Here is a 22,772-nt window from a genome sequence, read left to right on the forward strand (position 1 = left end):
TTTCCTCCCTGGTGCCAAGCATTGGTCTTAGGAGCCTTAACGGAAGCCCTATTTAAACCCTTGGAGTCAATCAAAAAAAAGCTATCAGCGTGGCTCTGTTATTAGCATTAACATCACTCAAGACAGTAGGAGACCTCGCTCTTTCAGTAGGCTCATCCTGCTTAGACTTTGCATCAGGAAATATCAGAGTTATTTTGCACACCAGACCGGACTACAATCCAAAGGTCCCTTCTGCTACTCCTCAGCGGGTCACTTTGGGGGCTTTCTTTCCTTTGTCTCATGAGACGCTGGAGTAAGAGAGCCTCCACCTGCTATGTTTGGTCGGTGTTCTGAGAATTTGTCAACCACTCAGGTCAGTGGCGTAGATCAGTGGTTCTGAAACTTTTTTCCAGGAAACCCCTATTTTAACAATTCAAATTCTTAATGACTCATTAGCTATTATTCCATCAACTGGTTTACATTCACAACAGCTCATAAAAATATGGTCTGATTTTTACAAACAAAAACTGCAGACAGTCTGAATGAAACTGTAAATCCACTCTCTGACAGTAGATGGCGCTTAAGGGAAAGCAGAAATAGAGCGGTTTTCCCAGTAGCCGTTATAGCAAAGCAGCGCATCGCTTATGAACACTACTTTATTCATATCCTTTCCCTCGGATGTAAAACCCTTTCACTTCTTTCAGCCATGTTTTCACAAAACAAAACCTATGGTTCATGCTGCGCCAGCATGCAAATGTTGTTAACTTTAGTTGTTAAGCCCCATTGAGACTACTAATGCTTGGATGATGAGTCTAGCAAGATGCCAAAATTATGTTGGTGGAGTTGGGGAGGTGAAGGGATGCCAAAACAGCTGATGCCAGAGCAAGGTGCTCTGCTTATATGCTCTGAAAGTTAATTGAAAGATTAGATGGGTTCACTCCTACCGAAATTACGTTTGGGAACTTAATTTAGCAACCCCCAGGTTGTAAAACACTGGCATATATCCTCTCAGCTTCTGGTATGCTTTGGTGCTGGCAATAGAGGTAATGCGGTCACCAAGCAGTCTATGTCACATTGTATTACAGATGCTATCACCCTCTTGTGATAGGCACAAAATGGCTTTGCACTTAAGTCAGGGCCCACTCCACTAGCAGAGTAGCATCTTCCAAAGCACTTGCAAGGGGTGTACCTTTACAGGATGTTTGTGATGTGGCAGGCTGGTTCTCTCTGCACACATTCATCAGGTTCTACAGTTTGGTTACGAATCAAAGAATCCCTGGCTCACAATTCATTCAGCATCACAATTACTGTGTTTCTGTGAGCATTGTGATCTTCCTTTTTAACCTGCCTAAAGTTTTCATAACTAGTTTTGTGGTTTAAAGAGTTATTTCGGGGCAGGTTATGTTCCAGGAAACCGAACTTGGACCAATCAGCAGTGAGCAAAGGATAAAGTCTCTCCACCTGTTCTACTCCAAATTAAAGGTCAGTAGCCTACATACAGATAATGATTTTTAAAGACAAAATGGTCTGGCTTTTACTAATGCTTATTTAGAATAATAATTTTGTATGATTTAGATAATAGATATTCCCTTACTCGATCACACGTACATTTTTAGTTTATCAATTATTATTACCACAGTTTAAATGAACAAATATATGAAGGTAATATAAATATGCTTTAGAATCAATAGATAAAGCTATAAAATGACTACATGTGAGCTTAAATGTTCAATTCTCTCTATACCTTTATCAACTATAAATTAACTTCACAACTTTTACTTGCACTGATATAGCAAGTCTTTTTCTTTTAGTTATCCTCTTTCATAGCTATTTTCTTCTTGCTGTGTAAATTTGTTTAAATTCTTCATATTTTTCAATCTTGTAATATTCTGCGGAAGAGAGAAGTGAATCGCACTACTTTTCTCGCGAGAAATGAATCGCAGTTTCAGTCATTCTCAGCATGCGATTGGCTGTTCGCTACTGATGTCACACCTAAACTCAGTATCAAAGCCTGAGTTGACAGAGGAAGTTGATGATCAACATCATGGTACCAACAAAGCCTGGTTGGATTGGTTTGGTTTTGTCAACTCGAAACTGTAACCCTGAGTTTGTTCCACTACCATCATGGTAGAGGCCCCTGGTCTCCCCCTATTTTCCCATTGGAATTCCAATGTTTGGGCTCGAAATATAGTAAAATCGAAGCCATCGTTACTTTTCTTACACTGTGTACAATCGCTGAGGATTGAGCAAGGCTCCGGAGCTGAAATTAGTATATGGTATTGGCGTTTCATTTCCAACATGTGCCGTAAGCTATAGACCAATCAAAACAGACTGGGCCATCTGACCAATCAGAGCGGAGTAGACTCGTGGAAAGGAGGAGTTCGGAGAGGCTGAATCTTCGAACAAATAGTTTTAGACTCATTGACAAATTAGGTGATGCTGCAATGTATATTATGAGGAAATGAAAGTGTTTTTTGACCTTGGATGCATGTTAACCATTTTGTAGGAGTTCAAAAATAAAACTAGGAACCTTTAAAATAGCATTATAGGGGCACTTACAGTGGAAAAAAGAAAATCTTCCCCCTGATGTTTGTAATTATTAATACTGAATTAAATGGACTGGATGGTGAAAGGTTTCATCAGTTGTGGTCTGGCTCTTTTAAGTTCTACTTAAAGTCACTGTGTTTGTGTTCCAGATGGTTTGTGCATGAGCAAGTGTCCTGTGGGAACTTACAGTGCCCATGAGGAGGCTGACGGGGTAGATCTGGGTTTCTGTATGCCCTGCTGTGATCATGTGTGTGCCACCTGCACCAGGGCATCTCCAAGAGACTGTCTGAGCTGCGTACCAGGCTACCTTCATCTCCTCTCTCATCTCTGTGTTGGCCACTGTCCCACAGGGTGAGATCATCTCACACACACACACACACACACACACACACACACACACACACACACACACACACACACACACACACACACACACACACACACACACACACACACACACACACACACACACACACGTAGTGTTTCCATGTTTTTTGGGGACTTTCCATAGACATAATGATTTTTATACTGCCCCATATACTACCCCACACGAACAAGGATTTCAGATATTGCCAGGGTAGGGTTTACCAGGCCACACACACACACACACACGCACATTTCAAATCCATCCACTGCTAATTAAAAGTTAACAAAACAACTAGTACCAGAGTTAGATTAAACGCCTCGGTTACGACTGTAACCTCGGTTCACTGAAGAGGGAACGAGACGTTGCTTCGATTGACGCTAAGGGAACGCTTTGCGTGTTGATGTATTGAAGCACATGTAAAATCAGTCCAATGGCGTGACGGGAAGAAGAAGCTGGTGACGTCATGAACCAGGAAGTATATAAACCAGTTCAAACCCAGCCGCTACAGCTTCGTAGGGTCTGAACAAGTCGCTTACAGACACGTACAGTAGGAGATATGGCAGAGATATGACTCGTTCCCTCTTCAGGGAACCGAGGTTACAGACGTAACCAAGGCGTTTCCTTTTCAAGGGAACTCGCGTTGCGTAGTTTGACGCTAAGGGAACGTCTATACCAACGCCACCATAGCGAGAAGTGCCTGTCCAGTGTGAAATAAGGGCGAGCAGCACTAGTACGAGAGCACTCGGGACCCTGGTGTAAAGTCCAGAGCATAAAATCTAACGAATGTGTGAGGTGAGGACCAGCCAGCCATCACAAACGCCTTGAAGAGGTACTCCTGACAATAAGGCCTTAGAGGCCGCCATACTCCTTGCTGAGTGAGACCGCACCGCCAAAAGTGAAGGCTGTCCGGTCGACTTATAAGCAAGTGAGATAGTCTCGACCCCCCACTTGCTCATTCTTTGCTTAGATGCTGCTGACCCCTTGTTAGGGGGTCCAAAACAGACAAACAACTGTTTGGATTTACAACACAAGGGCAGCTCTGTGGACATAAGCATCCAAAGCCCTAACCGGGCATAGCAAATTGTGCTGTTCCTGGTCCACCTCCTGGAACGGAGGAGGACAGAGGCCTGCAGCACTATGGATCGGGCCTCATTAGTGGGGACCTTGGGAACATAACCCGGCATAGGATGAACCATGCCGGGTGCAAATTCCAGGCACGAGGGTGCAACTGACAGCACCTGAAGATCTCCAATTCTCTTGAGAGACGAAATAGCGAGGAGGAACAGAGTTTTCAAAGTCAGAAATCTGGCAGGAACCTCCTCTAGGGAGCCTGGGAAAAGGCCTTGGAGGACAATTACCAGGTCCCAAGTCGGAACCCTTGTGCGTGCAGCAGTCCTCAGCCTCAAAGTTCCACGTAGGTAACGAGATACCAAGGGGTCTTTACCCAAAGACATTCCACCCAAAGGAGTGTGGTAAGTACCTAAGGCCGCCACAAAAACCTTTAAAGTGGACGGGGATAGACCTGCAGTGAACCGCTCCTGCAGGAACTCCAGCACTGTACCAACCGGGCAGTTAACTGGGTCCAGCTGACGGTCACTACACCATGAAGTGAAAACCTTCCAATTAGGTAGGCCCTAAGTCGAGCGTCCTTCCAGGATCGCTTCCCCAGCCCGTGAAGGAGGCATCTGTCGTTAGCATCCTGCGACTACAAGAAGCTCTCAACACGGGGAACTGGGACTGGAACCAAGGTTTCCACCACATAACTAGGGCACGTAGGTATCGCCGCATATCCCTGATCATGCGAAAGGGGTTGCCCCTCGGGGAAAACCCTTTGGTCCTGAGCCACCACTGCGAGGGTCTCATGTACAGCAGGCCAAACGGTATCACGCTGGACGCTGCTGCTATCAAACCCAACAGCCTTTGAAACTGTTTCACAGTGAGTGACCGACCGAACCGGCAGGAAATGACTGAACTGACTGCTCTAGGACCCTCCTCGGAGGGGGCGAGCATCCCAGGGCCACTACGTTTCCGGGTGGCACCTGAGATATGTGCTCGCTGGAGACCGCTGCGCCCTGTAACACACGAGGTGGCAGGGTTAGCATAACAGTCCCCCGAGGGCACCGAAGGGAGACGGGCACCGTAAAATTAGGTGTTAACCACTCTGCTTCGGTGGGGAACTGCCCTCAATGGCCTGCACCCTCGGACGTCAGGCCTTTTCTTTGCAGCTTTCTTGGAAATAACGACGGTCCTCAGATCCGTCTTATCCCTTGAAGGCTGCTGTTGAGCGCGTGTTCCGTGACCCCAGTCTTTTTGTGGGGGAACATGGGAAGCCACGCTCTGTTTTTGTGTGGCACAGTTTTTAAAAGTTTGGGGCTGCTCCCGCTCAGCAATCCCAGAGACATGAGTCTGGCGAGGGAGAAGTTTTTGGAAGGCAGCCGTTTCTTGTAAGGCTGGCTCCTGAACCCTCTCGACGACCGTGTTCACTGCGTCGCCGAAGAGGCCATATAAAGAGATAGGGAAAATCCATAAAAAATATTTTCTCATTTTCTTTAATATTGCTCAAATTGAGCCAGAAATGTCTCTCAGTGGCCACCAGGGCTGCCATAGACCGGCCGATAGAAATAGCCGTCTCCTTGGCGACCCTGAGAGACAAATCTGTGGCTGTCCAACTTCCTGCTCAGCTACTGTTCGGACGCTCTCGCTTACTGCTCCGCGCTTTGCTCTATCGCTTTTATATTTCTATATTTTATTGGATTACTACAAAAAAAAGCAGGATTATTTTATTCGAACAGCCTCCCACTGAAAGCTTACATTCCGGGGAAGAGAAAACACAACTACCTACATTCATAAGGATAAGAAAATACCTCCTCTGGAATCTACTTGCTGCTCCAACTGCCACAGACTTTTACAAAGGATTGCAATTCTTGAAACAAAGTTAATTGCGGGACCACCAAACCAGACGGATCACACAACAGAGCTCAGCATACAGCCGGTGAGTCCCATGAATCTAGTGCTTCTCGACAGGCCATACTGAGTGTAGAGAAACAAGCCGATCGACTTACTAATCGATGGCACAAACAGGGTGCGAGACCCAAAGGTACTCGAGACATCAGATTGTCACGAGCATCACATATTACTGCAGTAGCATCCTCTACCCCAGATACGGCTCTGACAAGGACTGCAAACACTGGTCTCCTACCACCGCCTATACATCTTGAGAACAGATTTGAAGTATTAATGAATGAGGAATATCCCCAAATTTGGTGAATTTGATCGAACACAGACTGAATCAGCCAGTAGCTAACACTGATGCTAACTGGGGCTCAAGGTCGAGCAGACAGCGGCACTCAGCTCAGAGCGCAGCCGGGCCCAGGACTCTGATAGTGGGCGACTCCGTAATCAGAAACATTAATGGCAGGGATACAACAACGTGCTGCCTTCCACAAGCAACAACATCTGATGTAAACAGGGAACTTCAGAACATTCTGATAAAACATAAGACTGCAAATCGACTCATCATTCATGTGGGGAAGAATGATATTCATAAAGAGCAGTCGGAACTTCTTAAAAAGGATTTCAATGAACTTTTTGAAACACTTAAAAGACTGAAAGTGCAGACATTCATCAGTGGACCACTCCCAGCAGGAGGAACAAACAGGTTTTCACGGTTGCTTGGGCTTAATACATGGCTGCAAAAAACCTGCAATATAAAAGGAGTGAACTTTATTGACAACTTCAATCTTTTCTGGAGTCAGAGGCAACTGTTTCAACAGGACTGCCACCACCCAAACAAACTTGGTTCAAGAGTGCTAAAGGACAATATCTCCTTCTCCCTCCGTCATCCTTCTGCAATGTGTGCCAATCCACTCAACCTGAATGGCACACACACACCTGGATACAGTATGAATGACCACAGGATTTCACTTCAGCACCTGAATGGACATGCGGTTGACACATCACACAAGGACAGTGATAACACCACTCAGCCACAACAACCTCTGCTCACGGAAACAATCTCAGCTGAGCCCTGCCCACAGAGCTCACCATAGACAGACTGTGACATACTAGCAGTGCTCCAAGATACAGCACCCAAGGACGACTTTCTGGAAAACAGCCAGGGAAACCAGGACAGCATATTACAGCCTCCAATAACACCAGAGCAACAACCCCAAAAACAACTGATACCAGCTCTCAGTGATATGTGTCGGGTCCCCGCTATGATAACAATAACTTTCTCAAATGTTTACAGAACAAGCGGGAACCCAGTGTGCCTTTATCTTTTTCTATTGCTGTTCGATTACATGATAGAAAGTCTAAGGCCTTCAAAAGCCTTACAACAAACCCATCTAATCTGGTGCCTATTACACGACATACCAAGATTGCTGTGGGGACAAAAAGTAAGACTGTTAAGTTAGCACTTTTAAACATCCGCTCACTTAAAAATAAATCACTTTTAGTCAACGACTTAATAACCACATACAACCTGGATTTTATGTTGCTAAATGAAACTTGGCTAGAAGAAAGTTGCAGTGCAGCAGTCCTCAATGAAACAGTCCCTCCTAACTTTACTTTTATGAGTGTCTGCAGAGCTGTCAGAAGAGGCAGAGGTTTAGCTGCTCTTTATAAAGATGTCTATCAATGTAAGCAAATATTATTTGGGAATTACCCGTCTTTCGAATATCTGGGTATTGTGTTAAAAGGTGCTCCACGCATTTTACTTATCATTGTTTACAGGCCTCCAAAATACTCTCAAGCTTTTGCTGAGAACTTAACAGAACTGTTATCAACAATTTCCTCAGAGTTTGACTGCTTTGTCATGATCAACGCTCCTCCCACCTGGACATTGTTTACCTTTTCCGGCTACAGCACGGGACTGCAGCGCGAGACTACAGCTTGCCGTCTAAAAGACTATTTAGGTGAATTACCCGTCTTTCGAATATCTGGGTATTGTGTTAAAAGGTGCTCCACGCATTTTACTTATCATTGTTTACAGGCCTCCAAAATACTCTCAAGCTTTTGCTGAGAACTTAACAGAACTGTTATCAACAATTTCCTCAGAGTTTGACTGCTTTGTCATGATCAACGCTCCTCCCACCTGGACATTGTTTACCTTTTCCGGCTACAGCACGGGACTGCAGCGCGAGACTACAGCTTGCCGTCTAAAAGACTATTTAGGTGAGTTGAAACAATGGCTAAGTTGCTAAACGCATCTTGTTCACATGTAGGGTCCCTGTTCATGTTGGACAGACATTTTAATTGCATTTTGTGTCTGTTAAGAGGCTCAAAAACGCTCTTTATGTCCATGTCCCCATAGCTGCCGTTTTAGCTGGGTGGGAGCTCTGGGCATTCGCGGTCGCAGCTCCGCGTAGCAAGCACCAATCCGTTTTTTTTTTTTTCTATAGTCAGTACTCACAAAGGTCTAACGATCAAGATTAACTTAAAAATTGCCCGGAGTTCCCTTTCAAGGGAACTTCGAGCTGCGTCAAACGCTGCGGGAACGCCCCTGCGTTGTGCGTCATGAAGCACGTATGGAATCAGCCCAATGGAGAGATGAAACGTCATAGGCGGGTGACGTCATCGACCAGGAAACTATAAAGCACCCCAAAAACACAAGCGCATTAGCTTCTGTGCTTTCAGTCGCGCTACATGTGAATCTGTCCCTGTGTGATATTGTCTGTCTTACATACCCTGCACCACACAAACAATTTATCCCTATATATATATATATTGAGAGATTATGGCGGACGAACAGCAGTTTAGAAAGTGTGTTCCTCCCTGCTCGCGTTATTTAACGAGCGGGGATACACATGATCTTTGTGTTGTTTGTTTGGGAGTTCAGCATGCCCAGTTTGCTCTCGAGGGAGCAGACTGTGAGCATTGCGAGCGTTTGCCGTTAAGGACGCTCCGCTCCCGCCGGTCGCTCTTTGAGGAGAGCGGTTCGGTGCGCGCTCCCCGCGGTTCGGGTCCCGCTTCTGCCGAGGCAGAGCGGCGGCGCTTATCGTGGGGATCGCAGATGGATCTCACAGCGGGGTTTGAGACGGGCTCTGCCTTATCTCTCCCTTCACCTGTGAGATCCAGTGCCTCAGTCCCGGGTTCGGAAGCACGCGCTGCGGTTTCTTCCGCTCGGGCTGAGGCACCAATGCTGCAGCTATCCAGTTCTGAGGAACTTGATGTTGTTAGTGTTGAGGGAGATGTGGAGGATTCGCCACCCCACACTCCTAAGAGTGATGAGCTTATGGAGGTGTTAACAAGAGCTGTTGAAAAACTTAATATTGAATGGCCAGTGACTAGACAGGAGTCTGTTTCTAAATCAAAGTTGGATGAGAGATTTTTGCCGTCACGTGTGCAGCCTCCACGCCGGTGCCTGCCGTTTTTCCATGATCTCCACACCGAGGTGTCGAAATCATGGAGAAAACCGGTGTCATATAGAGTGTTTAGTCCCCAGACTTCAACATACGCTAATATTATGGGAGCCAAGGCTCATGGTTATGGTGCTTTGCCTCGTGTGGAAGAGACGCTTGCGAGCCATCTCTCCCCCGAAGCAGCATCATCTTTTAAGGCACCGGCATTACCCACCAAGCCTTTAAGAAACACTTCGGCGTTAGTGGGTAAAGCATATTCGGCAGCAGGTCAGGCTGCGTCATGTCTGCATACTATGTCAATCTTGCAGGCATACCAGGCTGATCTGCTAAGGGACATGAGTGAGAGTGAGGAGGTCAGTACTGACGTAGTTCGTGAACTGCGTCAGGCTGCTGATTTATCCCTGCGTGCCACCAGAGAATCGGCCAAATTAATGGGTCGTTCTATGGCAGCTCTGGTGGCCGCAGAAAGACATTTGTGGTTAAATCAGACTAATATTAAAGAGAGAGAAAAAGCTTTTCTTTTAGATGCTCCTCTTTCTCCCATGGGGTTGTTTGGTGATGCTGTGAATTCAGTTATCGATAAATTCCAAGAAGAAAAGAAACAAACTGCAGCTTTTAAAAAGTTTCTTCCCCTTAAAGTTCATGTCCCTGGGGCTGCTGGGCGGGAGCAGCCCCGGCCGTCTTCGAGCTCATCACATAGAGCGCAGCAGAGGCAGAGTGTCGCGTCTCGTGCTCCCCCTGCTGGACAGTGGGCTCAGCCGCGACACTCTCAGCCGAAGCCTTCTCCCAGTAGAACTGATCTGAGGACAGTTATATTGGCTAAGAAGGCTTCGGCTAAGAAGAAGTCCTGACGCCAAGCCGTTCAGGATGCTGAGGGTGGTCCCCACCGAGGCGGAAAGGTGTTCACCTCTTTTTACGGTGCCCATTCCTCCTCGGTGCCCTCAGGGGCTCGTTCTGCCAACCCCGCCTTTATGCCGGGGCACAGACGATCCCAGCGAGCGCTTTCCCGAGGGACGCTCGCTCCCTCTGAGGAGGGTCTCAGAGCGGTCAGACCAGTTGTTCCCTGCCGGTGCGCCGTTACAGGGCGCTGCGTCTGCTGCTCAAGTTACACCAGAGGCCAGTCTCGAGAGGCTGGTACCCTTAGTAGAATTTCTGGCAGAGTGGAAAAGCCTTCCAAAAATATCTCATTGGGTCCTGCAGACAGTAGAAAAGGGTTATGCTATCCAGTTCAGGTGTCGTCCACCAAAATTCAGAGGGGTTCTGCACACAGTGGTGGGCCCCGAGCAGGCTCTGGTATTGGAACAAGAGGTGAAAACGCTCCTTCAAAAAGAGGCTATAGAACGGGTTCCTCCTCCCAGTTTGGAGTCAGGTTATTACAGCCGATATTTCATCGTTCCAAAGAAGGATGGGGGGTTGCGTCCAATTTTAGACCTGCGCATATTGAATCGCTCGGTAGGGAAGCTAAAATTCAAGATGCTCACTATCAAGCAGATCGTGTCTCAAATCAGGTCCGAGGACTGGTTTGTCACGATAGATCTGAAGGACGCATACTTCCATGTGTCCATCCTTCCACAACACAGGAAGTTCCTGAGGTTCGCCTTCGGGGGCGAGGTGTACCAGTACAGGGTTCTTCCGTTTGGCCTAGCTTTATCTCCCCGCACTTTCACGAAATGCATGGATGCAGCACTAGTGCCTCTGAGGCTTCAGGGCATTCGTATTCTCAATTACATCGACGATTGGTTGATTTTAGCTCAGACCGAGCAGATGGCGGTTCGGCATCGAGATGTCGTCCTCGCTCATATCAGAAAGTTGGGGTTGAGGCTGAACGCAAAGAAAAGTGTATTATCTCCTTCCCAGAAGACCACTTTTCTGGGTGTCGTTTGGGATTCGGTATCGATGCGGGCGCGACTCTCTCCGACCCGCATCGCTTCGATTCTCTCAGCTGTGAAACAAGTGAAGCTAGGCCAGCTACTCACTGTCAAGCAGTTTCAGAGACTGTTGGGTCTGATGGCAGCAGCGTCCAACGTTATACCTTGCGGCCTGTTGTACATGAGACCGCTACAGTGGTGGCTCAGGACCAAGGGATTCTCCCCGAGGGGAAATCCGCTCCGCACGTTCAAAGTCACGCGGCGCTGCCTTCGTGCTCTGGTCATGTGGAGAGAAACTTGGTTCCTATCCAAAGGTCCTGTGCTGGGGGCTCTTTGTCGTCGCATAACGCTAACGACGGATGCTTCCCTCACAGGGTGGGGGGCGGTCATGAGTGGTCGCCCAGCCCAAGGTCTGTGGCAGGATCATCATCTTTCGTGGCACATAAATTGTCTAGAGATGTTGGCTGTGTTTCAGGCTCTGAAACACTTCCTAACAGACCTGAGAGGCCATCATGTGTTAGTTCAATCAGACAACACGTCGGTGGTCTCTTATATAAATCATCAGGGGGGCCTGCGGTCTCGCCGGCTTTACAAGTTGGCCCGTCAGATCCTCCTGTGGTCCCAAGGGAAGCTACTATCTCTGAGAGCAATGTATCTCCCTGGGTATTTGAATGTGGTAGCAGACTCCCTGTCGAGGCAGGGGCCGAGGCCAGGGGAATGGAGACTCCACCCCGAGGTGGTGGAGCTCCTTTGGTTGAGTTTCGGTCGCGCCGAGGTGGACCTATTCGCTTCCAAGGAGACCACTCATTGTCATCGGTGGTTCTCCATCACTCTTCCAGCCCCCCTGGGGTTGGATGCTATGGTGCAGCCGTGGCCGAGGTCACGTCTGTACGCCTTTCCCCCGATTGCTCTGTTACCAGGAGTTCTGGAGAGGGTCCGCCGGGACGGGGTCAGTCTACTACTAGTAGCCCCGTTCTGGCCGGCCCGAGTATGGTTTGCGGACCTGATTTCTCTCCTGGACGGTTCTCCTTTGGAGCTCCCGGTCAGGAGGGATCTACTCTCCCAGGCGGGGGGCACGATACTTCACCCCCGCCCAGAATTGTGGAAACTGTGGGCTTGGCCTCTGAGGGGGCCCAGCTCATAGACTCCGGTCTCTCAACCGAGGTTGTTGAGACCATTCTTAACTCCAGAGCTCCATCCACGAGGAAGCTTTATGCCTTGAAGTGGAAACTTTTCACTTCCTGGTGTGGAGAACACCTGCAGGACCCAGTTAACTGCCCAGTGGGTGCAGTGCTGGAATTCCTGCAGGAGCGCTTCTCCACAGGGTTATCCCCCTCCACACTAAAGGTGTATGTGGCGGCACTAGCTGCTTACCACGTCCCTTTCAGTGGAGTTTCTCTTGGGAGACACCCGCTTATAACTCGTTTCCTCCGTGGCACTTTGAGGCTGAGGCCAGCAGTTCGTACGAGGGTGCCGACTTGGGATCTGGCCATTGTATTAGAAGGTCTTTCCCTAGCTCCTTTTGAACCTATCGAAGAAGTTCCCGAGAAGTTTCTCACTTTTAAGACTATCTTTTTGCTTGCTATCTCTTCACTAAAAAGAATCGGAGATTTGCAGGCTCTGTCGGTTTCACCCTCGTGCCTGGAATTTGCACCTGGCATGGTTAAAGCTTTTCTGCATCCTAGACCAGGTTACGTTCCTAAGGTTCCTACTAATATTGTTAGACCTACGGTTCTGCAGGCTTTCTGTCCTCCTCCATTTATGTCATCGGACCAGGAGAAACTTAATTCACTCTGCCCTGTTAGGGCATTAGACGCTTATGTCCACAGAGCTGCCCTGTGGAGGAAATCAGAACAACTTTTTGTATGTTTCGGGCCACCCAGGAAGGGGTGTCCGGCGTCTAAACAGAGAATGAGCAAGTGGGTGGTTGAGGCTATCTCACTTGCTTATGAGTCGGCTGGCCAGCCTTCACCTTTGGTTGTCCGAGCTCACTCTACCAGGAGTATGGCTGCTTCTAAAGCTCTTTTGTCGGGGGTTTCCCTGAGTGATGTTTGTGATGCGGCTGGATGGTCTTCACCGCATACTTTTATTAAGTTCTATGACCTAGACTTAAGCTCTACCCCTGGGGCACAGGTGCTCTCGTCCTCTGTGCGCTAGTCTCACATGACGGTCATTTGGTCCTATGGCGACGTGGGTATTCGCGTTCCCGCAGCGTTTGACGCAGCTCGAAGTTCCCTTGAAAGGGAACGTCTCGGTTACGTATGTAACCCTAGTTCCCTGATAGGGAACGAGACGCTGCGTCGCTCCGCCATACTCCCGGCACTCCCGTTAGCGCTTCCTTCAAGCCTATCAGAAGCTAATGCGCTTGTGTTTTTGGGGTGCTTTATAGTTTCCTGGTCGATGACGTCACCCGCCTATGACGTTTCATCTCTCCATTGGGCTGATTCTATACGTGCTTCATGACGCACAACGCAGGGGCGTTCCCGCAGCGTTTGACGCAGCGTCTCGTTCCCTATCAGGGAACTAGGGTTACATACGTAACCGAGACGTTCTCCTTTAAGGATGTAGCACTGTCTGATCATTTTTGTATTTTCTTTGATATATTGATCTCTCCTGCCATTGAAGCTAGATCTGTGTCTGTCAAGAAGAGATGCTTAAATGAGAACACTAGTGTACTATTTATGAAGGCTATATCTTTAACACCAAGCATATCTGCTGACTCTGTTGATTTTCTCCTTGATTCTTTTAACTCAAAAGTTAAGAGTGTAATTGATGATATTGCTCCTGTGAAAGTCAGGAAGAAGAGTGGCAGACAAAAAGCACCTTGGAGAAACTCAACAGCAGTGCAAAATATGAAAAGACAATGCAGAAAAGAAGAGCGCATGTGGCGGAAGACAAAGCTTGTAGTCCATTATAACATCTACAAAGACAGCATCCATGCTTTCAATAAGGAACTAGGCAAAGCTACACAGACTTTCTTCTCGAATATTATAAACAGCAATATAAACAACACGCGCACTCATTTTGCTACTGTAGAGAGACTGACAAACCCCCCAACCCAGATTCCCAGTGAAATGCTCTCAGTGAGAAAGGGCAGTGAGTTTGCTTCTTTCTTCTCTGAGAAAATCAATAATATCAGAAAGGTGATCAGCTCATCCTTGAGTTGCGCTGGGGTCAGGCAGATCAGACAACAGCACGAGAAAGTAGCCACTATGTCTGATTTCGAAGAAATTGATGGCAAAATTTTGGAAGAAACCGTACAGCACCTAAAAACATCAACCTGCGCCCTTGACGCACTTCCCACATCTTTTTTCAAAAATGTGTTACACAGCTTAGAAGCAGATCTCCTAGAAGTGGTAAATGACTCACTTCTCTCTGGGAGTATTCCGACCTCCCTGAAAACTGCTGTCGTCAAGCCCCTCCTGAAAAAGAGCAATCTGGATAAGACCATATTAAACAACTATAGACCGATCTCAAATCTTCCTTTCATAGGCAAGATCATTGAAAAAGTTGTCTTCAATCAGCTGAACAAATTCTTAAGCTCGAATGGATACTTTGACCATTTTCAATCTGGTTTCCGACCGCACCACAGTACAGAAACCGCGCTCATAAAGATAATAAATGATATTCGCTTAAATACTGATACAGGCAAATTATCAGTGCTGGTACTACTCGACCTCAGTGCTGCATTTGACACTGTCGATCACAAAATACTTCTTGACAGGCTGGAAAACTGGGTCGGGCTTTCTGGGATAGTCCTAAAATGGTTCAGGTCATACTTAGGAGGCAGAGGTTATTATGTGAGTATAGGAGACCATAAGTCTGAGTGGACATCCATGACATGCGGAGTCCCAGAAGGCTCAATTCTTGCGCCACTCCTATTTAACCTGTACATGCTCCCAATGAGCCAAATAATGAGAAAGAACCAAATCGCTTACCATAGCTATGCAGATGACACACAGCTCTACTTAGCCCTATCGCCTAACGATTACAGCCCCATTGACTCCCTTTGCCAATGCATTGACGAAGTAAACAATTGGATGTGCCAAAACTTTCTTCAGTTAAACAAAGACAAAATTGAAGTCATTGCGTTTGGAAACAAAGATGAAGTCCTCAAGGTGAACGCATACCTTCAGTCTAGGGGTCAAACAACTAAAAATCAAGTCAGGAATCTGGGTGTGTCTCTAGAGTCAGACCTTAGTTTCAGTAGTCATGTCAAAGCAATAACTAAATCAGCATACTATCACCTGAAAAATATTGCAAGATTAGATGCTTTGTTTCCAGTCAAGACTTAGAAAAACTTGTGCATGCTTTCATCACCAGTAGGGTGGATTATTGTAATGGACTTCTCACTGGCCTTCCCAAAAAGACCATAAGACAGTTGCAGCTCATACAGAACGCTAGGATTCTGAGCAGAACCAGAAAATATGAACACATCACACCAGTCCTCAGGTCTTTACACTGGCTGCCAGTTACATTTAGGATTGATTTTAAAGTATTATTACTGGTATATAAATCATTCAATGGCCTAGGACCTCAATACATTGCAGATATGCTCACTGAATATAAACCCAACAGATCACTCAGATCATTAGGATCACATCGGCTAGAAATACCAAGGGTTCACTCTAAGCATGGCGAGTCTGCTTTTAGCTACTATGCCAGCCGCAGCTTGAACCAGCTTCCAGAAGAGATCAGATGTGCTCCTACAGTAGTCACATTCAAATCCAGACTCAAAACACATCTGTTTAGCTGTGCATTTACTGAATGAGCACTGTGCCACTGTTCGTCCGACTGTTTACACTGTATTTTATTTTATGTTTTAATTACTCTGATTTCATTTGATTATTTCTGTATTTTATCTTTTATTCTAAACTGTTTTAATTATTCTGATTTCTTTTGATTATTTTAATTTCTTCTATGTAAAGCACTTTGAATTACCATTGTGTATGAAATGTGCTATATAAATAAACTTGCCTTGCCTTGCCTTGCCTTGTGGCTCGACGCAGTTCGCAAACTGCGTTCGGGCCAATAGCCCCGCCCTCATGTCTCCTAACATTTCAGCCTGATAAGCCTGCAGCAGCGACATTGTGTGAAGATATGCTGCAGCCTGGCCAGCCGCTGAATAAGCCTTACCCACCAAAGCTGAAGTTACTCTAACTGGCTTGGTGGGTAATAATGTGGCTTTAAGGGAAGATACAGATTCACGGGAGAGATAGCTCGCGAGCGTCTCTTCCACATTGGTATTTCCCCATATCCGTGCTCGTTATATTATGAAATAGTCAGAAGAGAGTGTAATGATTGTGCACTGTACATTCTGTATGACACAGGTTTCTTCCACGATCTCGACACCTCAGTGTGGAGATCGGGAAAAAACTGAAGGCTCAGGCGTTGAGATTGTGAACGAGAGGACAGGAAGCATTCGTCTAGTTTGCTTTTTAAACAAACGTCCTGCTTAACTGCCGGCCAATCGATATGTAATCTTTCGAATATGTAATCGCTCTCGTTACAACCTCAACGAGCTCCTCAAAAGCATGAGACTGAGGTGGCGAATCCTAAGTATCACGAGCATAAACACTAACAACATCCAGTCCCTCGGAACTGGATAGCTGTAGTGTTTGTGCCTGTATCGGGGTGGAAGAATCTGCAGAGCGTGCTTCCGAACCCTGATACGAGGCATTAGACCTGTCAGGTGAAGTCAGAGATAAGGCAGAGCCCATCTCTAACCGCTGACAGATCCATTTGCGAACCCCAAGTCTGAAGTCTTTGCTGTGCATCGGCAGCAGCGGGACCTGAGCTTTGGGGAATGCGAGGCTGGGCGTCCTCGTTAAAAAACGCCAGGTTCAGCTGCTGCTTGCTCGCCATAGTCTATATATACGTATATATATATATATATATATATATATATATATATATATATATATAACAGACAAAACCAAATAACAAGGACAATTTCACATAGAGCGCTTGTGAAGACACAGAAAGCTGTCACGAATGGGTTTGAACCGGCTTATATACTTCCTGGTTCATGATGTCCCTTGAAAGGGAACTGATTGCTCCTAAAACTTTTCATAACTTAAAGTAGTTATAGACTGACTTTAAGTAAATAATGACTTTGACAAGGGTCAAATTGTTATGGCCTGGTGAAACGGCAAGGTTTGTACAGCTATCAGAGTCATGCCCTAGTGGTGTGGCTACAGATATGTTGAGCTGTGTTGCTCAAATGGGAAATTCAGGTTTGTTTCTGGCCTGTTTTGACCTTATTCCACAGTAACTTCCTGCTTTCTCTTCATTGCCTGCAAATAATAACAAGAGATACATGTCTTGATGTCCCGTCCTCAGGTACTACAGCTCAGAGGAGAGCTGTGAGAAGTGTGACCGTTCCTGTGAGCAGTGCACGGGCCCAGGGCCGGATACCTGCCGGATGTGCACACCTCCTTTGATGGACCTGCAGGGCACAAGACAGTGTGTGGATCAGTGTCCACAGCACTTTTTTGAGAGCGGGCACAGCTGCAGACAGTGCCACACTAGCTGCAAGTCCCGCACAGGTGCTTCTGTTATCATTGTTCTTACATTTTATGAGATTCTGTAAAGCCAGCATCTACTACAATCTTCATTCTTATCATTATATGGTGGCCCTTGTTTGATCTCAAAATATCAATGCAAACAGGCAGACAGATGTTCAATTTGATGATTGGTTTCAATCTGCTAAAATACATGCTATAGAGATCTAAAAAGAGAAAGATATCTAGTAGTTAAAAGTTACTCATTCTTACTAATGACCTCCTACTGTAAAAGGAATATTTTGGGTTCACAATTTAAGCTCAGCCAACAGAACTTATGGCACAATGTTGGTTACAATGAAAATGAATTTCTACCTGCCTACTTTCCCTTAAAGAAGTAAAACAATGACCTTAAAAAAAAACTCAGATAACCATCTCTTTGAAGGTAACCACATACGCCTCGCCCGTTCTCATCTGCGTGTTTCTGTGTTGTTTGCAGATAGAACTCCTCAGTTGATGTGTGATGTGTGACTGGGGCAGCGTCCTGCAGGATGGCGTGTGTTACCCTCGCTGTGAGGAGAGTCGATATTACTCACAGGGTGTAAGTGCTCATGTCAGAGAGGGTGTGGAAGTTTATCCCTGTATTTCCTGAAGTATATCCCTGTGAAAAAATGAAAACTATCATTACTAATTCTTGAAAAATGTAATCCAAATGTGAGCCATCATCACATGGCTGTTGTAGCTAACAAATGTTAGAATGTCATTGATTGATTAGGAATGAAATATAATCTATAGCCATTTTAAAAGATAAAAGCTTCTTGCCTGCAAAATAGTGTCATGTTCATTGACAACAATATCTGTGACTAAAACATGGATGCATAGTATGCAGTTTTAAGTTTACACAATTTAAGAAAGTATTAACAAGACTATAAAGTAAATGTTGAACTATTAAACTCTTTATAACAGAATTTACTCTGATTTATTTTATTTATTTTAGCGTTGGCTACCAAGACGAAAACATATACAAAAAAAATGTGTGACTGTAAAGTATGTTTCTAAAGAATCTTTTGATCTGAAGGCACTACACAATTCCCAGAATAGTCATCATGTCATTTTTGTAATAAGCCCGTATTGAGTTTCTCATTAACAATGTGTCCTAAAATACATCAGATGTATCATAAATGATAATGATCATGCATTCCTATGTCTTTACAAATTACAAAACTGTTTTTTTAATCAAAATCTAGGTTACAGTGAGGTCTGTCCATAAACATTAAAAATACTCAATGTTCCAATACTTAAGGCAACAAGACATAAATAAAACCTGAACACGAATTTAGGTTGAAGGTATGTAAAAGGTTATATCCAATTTTGTCAGTATAGACTTCCATAAACCCTGAAACAATAATTTTTTAATAGCTTTACAGATCAAATAATACAAATTTTAAATGACCAATTAAAGTTTTAATAAGACAACAATACACTGCAACTGTCAAACAGAACAAAAGACTCTAATCATTCCACAAGTATCTCTTTCAATGGTGTTAGGGAGTTTGTGAACCCTGTGATGAGACCGGACATTGTTCCAGTGCCGGGCCCAGGAGCTGTCTCACCTGTCATTCGGGTTTTGCCCTACATGCTGCCAGTCAGGGCAAGGACAGGATGTGCTGTCTCTGCGATACTGGCTCAGGTATTGCTCATTTTTACAAGCCTTTAATTGGGTTATTTGCATAGAGACACAATGCCATGCATTTTTACAATGGGAGTCATACATTTCCTGTTTTACTTGCAGTACCATATTTTCTATATGACTTGCAACAGCTTTTTACGAGGAACAGATGAAAAACAAATTCCATAATTACTCCTTTCTGTTAAAGCTGTCAAATTGTTTTGGTTTAGTTGAAAACAATTTAACTTAAAACGTATGCTTTAGTTATACATTATTGGTTTCATTCACATTATATTGTAAGCACGGTTTCACTGCCAAAAAAGTAATTACGTTTCAAAAGTTAAGTTAAATAAACTGGTCCAATATATAAATGGTCCCTTCACCACCCTGTACTGTATAAAATATTTTTTTACATGTTTTTGCAATTATTTTACACACATCAATGAGTCAAAACATTCTGACCACCTGCCTAATGGTGCTTTTCCACTGCATGGTACGGTTCGGTTCGGTACAGCACGCTTTGGCGCTTTTCCACTGCATGGTACGGTACGGTACGGTTCACTTCGGCTCGCTTTAAATGGTACCACCTCAGTTGAGGTTCCAAGCGTACCGTACCGATACTAAAATGTGACATGAAAAAACTGCAGATCACTGATTCATCAGACAGACAAAATTGTCACTACCAGCATCATTGTATTTGCGAGACATCAAACCCGCTGGATTTAAATAGCCAGTAACAGCCACCGCTGTAGCACCTGTTTTAAAACTACTTGCTTGAAGAAGAAAAAACTTCCAAAAAAGAAATGGCTGAATCGCGGTCAGTGGACGAGAAGTGCAGACGTTCCTCTTGTTGGTTGACGAGGAGCGGATAAACTATAACGATCAATCATAATCCCACCCACTTTGAAGCGGTACTAACTGCAGTGGAAAAGCAACCGAGCTAAAGCGAACCGAGCCGTGCCGCGCCGTACCGCGCCGTACCACGCAGTGGAAAAGCGAAGCAAGCCGAACCATACTGAGCCGTACCAAGCCATACCATGTAGTGGAAAAGCGCCATAATATGCTGTTCATGCACCGAGGCATGGCCTCTACTAGACCCCTGAAGGTTTCCTGTGGTCTCTGGTACCAAGACATTAGCAGTAGATCCTTGACCGGCAAAAAAAAACGGAATATGTCAGACTGACCGGCCGGTCGCCGGTCATGGCTGATCACGTGAAAATCGTACGATTCCGATCACCAGCCGATCAATTGGTGCATCTCTAATATATATATATATATATATATACACAAACACACACACACACACACACACACACACACACACACACACACACACACACACACATCGATGAGCCAAAACATTCTGACCACCTGCCTAATATGCTGTTCATGCACCGAGGCATGGCCTCTAGTAGACCCCTGAAGGTTTCCTGTGGTCTCTGGTACCAAGACATTAGCAGTAGATCCTTCAAGTCCTGTAGGTTGCGAGGTGGAGTCGCCATGGATCGAACTTTTTGGTCCAGCAGTTCCCACGGTTGCTCAATTGGATTGAGATCTGGGGAATTTGGAGGCCAATGCAACACCTTGAACTATATCATGTTCCTCAAACCATTCCTGAACAATGTGTGCAGTATGACAGGGTGCATTATCCTGCTGAAAGAGGCCACTGCTATCAGGGAACACCATCGTCATGGAGTGGTGTACCTTGTCTGCAACGTTTAGGTAGGTGGCACATGTCAAATTGACATCCACGAGAATGGCCGGACCCAGGGTTTCCTAGCAGAATATTGCCCAGAGCATCACACTTCCTCCACAGGCTTGTTGTCATCCCAGAGCAAATCCTGTTGCACTTCCACAGGTAAACGGTGCACATGTACACACCATCGACATGATATAAAAGAAAACGGGACTCATCGAACCAGGCGACCTTCTTCCACTGCTCCAAGGGCCAGTTAGAACGCTCGCGTGCCCGTTGTAGGTGCTTTCTACGGTGGACGAGTTCATCACATGCACTTTGATTGGTTTGTGGCTACGCAGCCCCATACGCAGCAGGGTGTGATGCACTGTGTGTTGACACATTCCTCCCACAACCATCATTAAAATTTATTGTGACTTGTGCCACAGTAGACCTTCTGTTGGCTTGGACCAGACTGGATAGCCTTTGTTGTCCTTGTGCATCAATGAGCCTTGGGTGACCAACACCCTGTCACTGGTTTGTGGTTGGTCCTTCCTGTTGGTAAATTCTCACCACTGCTGACCAGGATCAACCCACAAACCTTGCTGTTTCAGAGATACTCTGACCCAGTCACCTTGCCATAATTTGGCCCATGTCAAAGTCACTCAGATCTTTATTCCTGCTCATTTCTCCTGCATCCAACATCGATATGAGAACTGATTGTTTGCTTACTATCTAATATAACCAGACTTTAATATGTGGCCTTGATTGGAGATGATCAACAGTAGGTGACTGGTCAGAATGTTTTGGCTCATCAACGTATGCATGTCTATAATATTTATTTTACAGGTTTTACAGTGAAAAAGTCCAATGCTTAATGCTTTTTTTTACAGCATTGTGTCTTGAGGCACCTGTTCCGAGTCAAACTCAGGATGAAGTTATTCTGAGGTCCCAAGCGGTACAGCACGCATCTGCAGCCTTACCTGCTGCTCTGCTGCTAGCTGTAGTGCTAGCTCTAGTTGTGTTTGCTCTGGTACAGGCAAGGGCCAAAAAAAGGTTATGCTGGAGACAGAGCTATGAACGGCTGAGCGGGGAGGCCAGTTCCCGGCCCATGCCCCACGGAGTACCAGAACCAGAGGACAGCGGAGACGAGGCAGATGTGGTCTACACCAGCCGAGATGGATCTGTCTATCGCCGCTACGGTTTCATCCACGAGGCAGACACGGAGGAGGAGCAGGAAGAGGAGGACACTACTGAGAATACACATATCAACAGAACCTACAATATGGTCACTAAATAAATTCTGCTAATTCTTTACGCGCACACTTCTGTAGTCAAAACTTGTGGTCGACTGATATTGATTTTTTTATCAATGATGCCACTGCCGATATTTTCGCTGGTTGGCCAATGGCCGATATATATCACACTATTTAATTTAAAGATAATAAAAACACGTACTAATTGTTCACATTAAATTTAAATGTATTTGACATAATATTTACTAAATTAGAAATTGATCATTTGAAAATTAATATGAAATATTTTGAATTGTGAAATAAACCGATATATACTTTTGCAATCCCATTATAGTATATTTCGCAAATAAATAAATAATTAAAAATATAAATGAGTATACACGTTTTTATAATGGCTATAAATGTACACCACAATATTTCACAGCTGGATTTGCCCATGTTTGCAAGGTTTATGAAATGAAAATGTTTTTTAGATTCAAAAAACCTGTTTAAATTATATAAATGCATATTGGTGTATGCTGACAGTATGAGAAAGTATAGTTGGTG

The 22,772-nt window shown here is 45.4% G+C and overlaps 1 protein-coding gene across 2 annotated transcripts; it reads left to right on the forward strand.

Moving 5' to 3' along the window:
• Positions 1-1,377: 1,377 nt before the first annotated feature.
• LOC143721026 (proprotein convertase subtilisin/kexin type 5-like) lies at positions 1,378-22,545 on the forward strand. 2 transcript variants are annotated; one of them, XM_077211092.1, is made up of 4 exons: positions 1,378-1,461; positions 2,676-2,877; positions 17,466-17,671; positions 18,126-18,591. In XM_077211092.1, exons 2-4 carry the CDS (start codon positions 2,687-2,689, stop codon positions 18,155-18,157), a joined length of 429 nt encoding a protein of 142 aa, XP_077067207.1. In that variant the 5' UTR covers positions 1,378-1,461; positions 2,676-2,686; the 3' UTR covers positions 18,158-18,591. The 2 variants fall into 2 exon arrangements, with proteins under 2 accessions (XP_077067207.1, XP_077067206.1); XM_077211091.1 differs by lacking the exons at positions 1,378-1,461; positions 2,676-2,877 and adding exons at positions 19,175-19,316; positions 21,864-22,545 and having other exon boundaries at positions 18,126-18,227.
• Positions 22,546-22,772: the final 227 nt, after the last annotated feature.

The sequence above is a fragment of the Siphateles boraxobius genome, unplaced genomic scaffold, assembly GCF_051911475.1.
Source record: "Siphateles boraxobius isolate OS27281-9 unplaced genomic scaffold, OSU_SipBor_1 65, whole genome shotgun sequence".
Taxonomy (NCBI): Eukaryota; Metazoa; Chordata; class Actinopteri; order Cypriniformes; family Leuciscidae; genus Siphateles; species Siphateles boraxobius.

What these genes read in the sequence shown, in the direction of transcription:
- LOC143721026 (XM_077211091.1), top strand. Translation starts at nt 18,150, where the DNA reads ATGTGTGACTGGGGCAGCGTCCTGCAGGATGGCGTGTGTTACCCTCGC. An exon ending in GTCGATATTACTCACAGGGT is followed by an intron (nt 18,228 to 19,174) that starts GTAAGTGCTCAT and finishes CAATGGTGTTAG; the next exon opens with GGAGTTTGTGAACCCTGTGA. An exon ending in TCTCTGCGATACTGGCTCAG is followed by an intron (nt 19,317 to 21,863) that starts GTATTGCTCATT and finishes TTTTTTTTACAG; the next exon opens with CATTGTGTCTTGAGGCACCT.